The sequence below is a fragment of the Tachysurus vachellii genome, chromosome 1, assembly GCF_030014155.1.
Source record: "Tachysurus vachellii isolate PV-2020 chromosome 1, HZAU_Pvac_v1, whole genome shotgun sequence".
Lineage (NCBI taxonomy): Eukaryota > Metazoa > Chordata > Actinopteri > Siluriformes > Bagridae > Tachysurus > Tachysurus vachellii.
In genome coordinates, this window is record NC_083460.1 from 40,541,024 (window position 1) to 40,543,810 (window position 2,787).

At 41.0% G+C, this 2,787-nt stretch overlaps 1 protein-coding gene across 12 annotated transcripts in view; it reads right to left on the reverse strand.

Moving 5' to 3' along the window:
• Positions 1 to 2,237: 2,237 nt before the first annotated feature.
• The window catches only part of sox6 (SRY-box transcription factor 6), a 176,035-nt gene continuing 175,485 nt past the window's right edge, over positions 2,238 to 2,787 (reverse strand). For 10 of the 12 annotated variants that reach the window (XM_060866913.1, XM_060866986.1, XM_060866668.1 and 7 more), the window contains one exon: positions 2,238 to 2,787. This exon is cut by the window's right edge and continues 12 nt beyond it. In XM_060866913.1, coding sequence (XP_060722896.1) covers positions 2,511 to 2,787 — 277 coding nt within the window. In that variant the 3' untranslated portion in view covers positions 2,238 to 2,510. The other 2 variants (XM_060866746.1, XM_060866833.1) reach the window with 1 other exon arrangement.

Genomic DNA, 2,787 nt, shown 5'->3' on the forward strand with positions numbered 1-2,787 from the left:
AAGAAAATATGTACAAAACACGTACAAGTCGATCTACCAGCAAACAGATAGAAAACAAATTTAAACAAAACACTATTGAGAAGAAAAACAAACATAAAAATAAAAACAAACAAACAAACATCTAATTTAGCATCAGGGGGTTGAACCCTGCCAAGCGTTCTCTATCTCACGAGAAAAATCACCAGCAAAAAAAAAAAAAAAAGAATAGTAAATGTCTATTTTTTTTTGATTACACAAGTGCTTAAGAGACTTCTAAGACTTGAAGTAAATGCTTCTCTATTTTAGGGGCTTCATAAAAATGTTTAACGGTAAGAAGAAAGTAAGTAAGCGCTTCAAAAGATTTTTTTAAAGATTCTTTTTTTTTCTTTTTTTAAATTAATTACTTAATTTATTTATATTTACGACCTTGAGAGGCAACGCGGTGACCAGCAGCTCGTCGGCCCAGCAGTAATTGCCATGTTGCTAATGGAAATAAAAAAAAAAAAAAAAAAAAAAATCTAAGACAGGTTCAAGGGCAAGAGGAAAATAGCGAGCCTCATGCATTAATAATGGCGCGTTTCAGATGATACAGACTCGTCAGTCATTTTAATAATCTCCCACAGCTTGATCTACTTGTTCCATCTGCTCTGCAGCACCTCATGGATTTCTGCTGCGCTTTGATGGAATGAGCACAATCAGCTATCGACTCCCTCCATCCCTCCCTCCCTCCATCTCTCTCTCTCCCTCCGTCCGTCCGTCCATCCATCCCTCCCTCCCTCCTTCTCGGCCGTATTGTTTTCCTCGACCTTTGATTGACGCCCGGTCCGAGTCCGAGTACGAATTGGGTGACGTTCGCAAAGCCACGTGTTGTTTATACAGTATATGTTGCTATAACAACACATCCTCACGTCTTAATACTGCATCGTTAATTAAACACTCTGTTCTTTTTTTATCCGTTTATATTTACATTCACACGCCTACTGTACGTATGAAACCGATCCGTTCCTGTTCTCACTTACGCTATAGCAGCTGAAAACCCCACGTCTCTTTATTCTCTTTCTTCGTCACGCTACAGAAAAAAAGATTTGCAGGAACGGACGTCCCTTTGACTCCGACACTGGAGACTCCTTACAAAAATGAGTGAAAAACCTGATTAAAAAAACGTCTGACTGAACTGCGGTTTTGCGGAGCTGCTGTTATAGAAAATGAATCGTCGCCTCCTGACCAATCAGAATCCTCTGTCTCCTTAACGGGTCCGGGACAAACTTCTGATTTCTTTAAGACTTAGTCACTCCCCGCTTTAAGACTTTTTTGTGTCGTTTCAGGTATAATAACGTCCCAGAAGGCCCTTGATGGTGACAGGACTTATGGACTGCTGTAAAAAAAAAAATAATAATAATAAAAGCAAGCATGTATTGTACAACAGCAATTTTGTGATTGTAATGCCACTGAAGCTGCCTTTTGCTGCCATTTCAATTTCACAGATTGGATGCCTTTGGCCCCACTTTGGCACGTCGGCCAATCTCCGTGATTAAGAACGTAGTGTGGGAGTAAGACTGGAGCGAAGGGCGAGACAGGCTGCGTGATCACCGCTCTGGACCTGCTGCACTGAACCAGGACTTTCAGATATCCGTCATAAAATCCAGCATCTCTAACACTGCCTCGAAAATTCCTGAGTGCTTCAAGAAGAGGGAAAAAAAGAGGCTTTATTTTTCTCGTCCACAGGAACATTGCAGAGGATTGTCTAAGACTTGCGAACTCTCTCCTTTAAGACCTGGAGATCTAAGATACGTTTGCGGTCGGACCTGGATTTGGACGTCACGGTGAGAAAACGATAAGAAGAGCGTTAAGATTCGATAAGATACGATAAAATCAGATAAGTTAAGAGAAAGGGGCAGTCGTTGTGTTTTTTCGTCAATTTTTAGATTTTTTTTTTTGTTCTAATGTCTTCTTTCTTATTTTTTTTTAATCAGCTCAAATCAAATAAAAACAAAAAATTCCCCCCAAAAAAAAAACAAAAAAAAAACAAAATAAAACATTCACACGCTGTTGGCTGGCACAGCATACCTGAGAGAAATACAGAACCCCGTCAAAAACACTCATCAAAAAAAAAAAAAAAAAAAAAAAAAAAAAAAATACAACAAAAAAAATATTTATTTCTATTTATATATACGTGTGTGTAAGACTGTGAGAGCGAGAATAATCAAGTTTCAAGTCCTGCCCTCTGTAACTTTACAGGTCAATGTGTGTACACATCCATGATCAAATAAGAATTAAAAAAAAAAAAAAAGAAAAAAAAAAAAAACACAATCAAACTGCTTCACACTCGAAGAAACATTTAAGACCGAAGAGCCGATGAAGCCGGGAGCCACACGTGCATGCAGGCTCCTAAGGGATATATTATCAGAAACGAGTTTTTTCTTTTCTCTCTTTTTTTTTTTGTTAAATTTTGTTCTGTAGTTCTTTTGTTGTCGTTTTTTTTCCTCCTCGTCCTCCTTCAGTACTCCTTCTATCCGCTGTGAGCGAAAGCCTCAGTTGGCGCTGACGGGCTCCTGCACCTCGTTCTCGCTGCTGTAGTCCGATTTGGGTTCGTCCTCGAAGTCCTCATACATGTCCATGTCGTCCTCGCCGTTGACCGGTTCGCTTGGCACCACGCTGGGCATGCTGGGCTCCGTCTTCATGCCGAAGGTGCTCTGGATGACGGGGACGGTGGGCTCGGGACTGGCCGAGTTGCTCGAGCAGTCCGAGGTCATGCTGATGGCTCCGGGGTAGACGACGCCCGCGCTGCTGCTGATCGGGAGCTGAGTC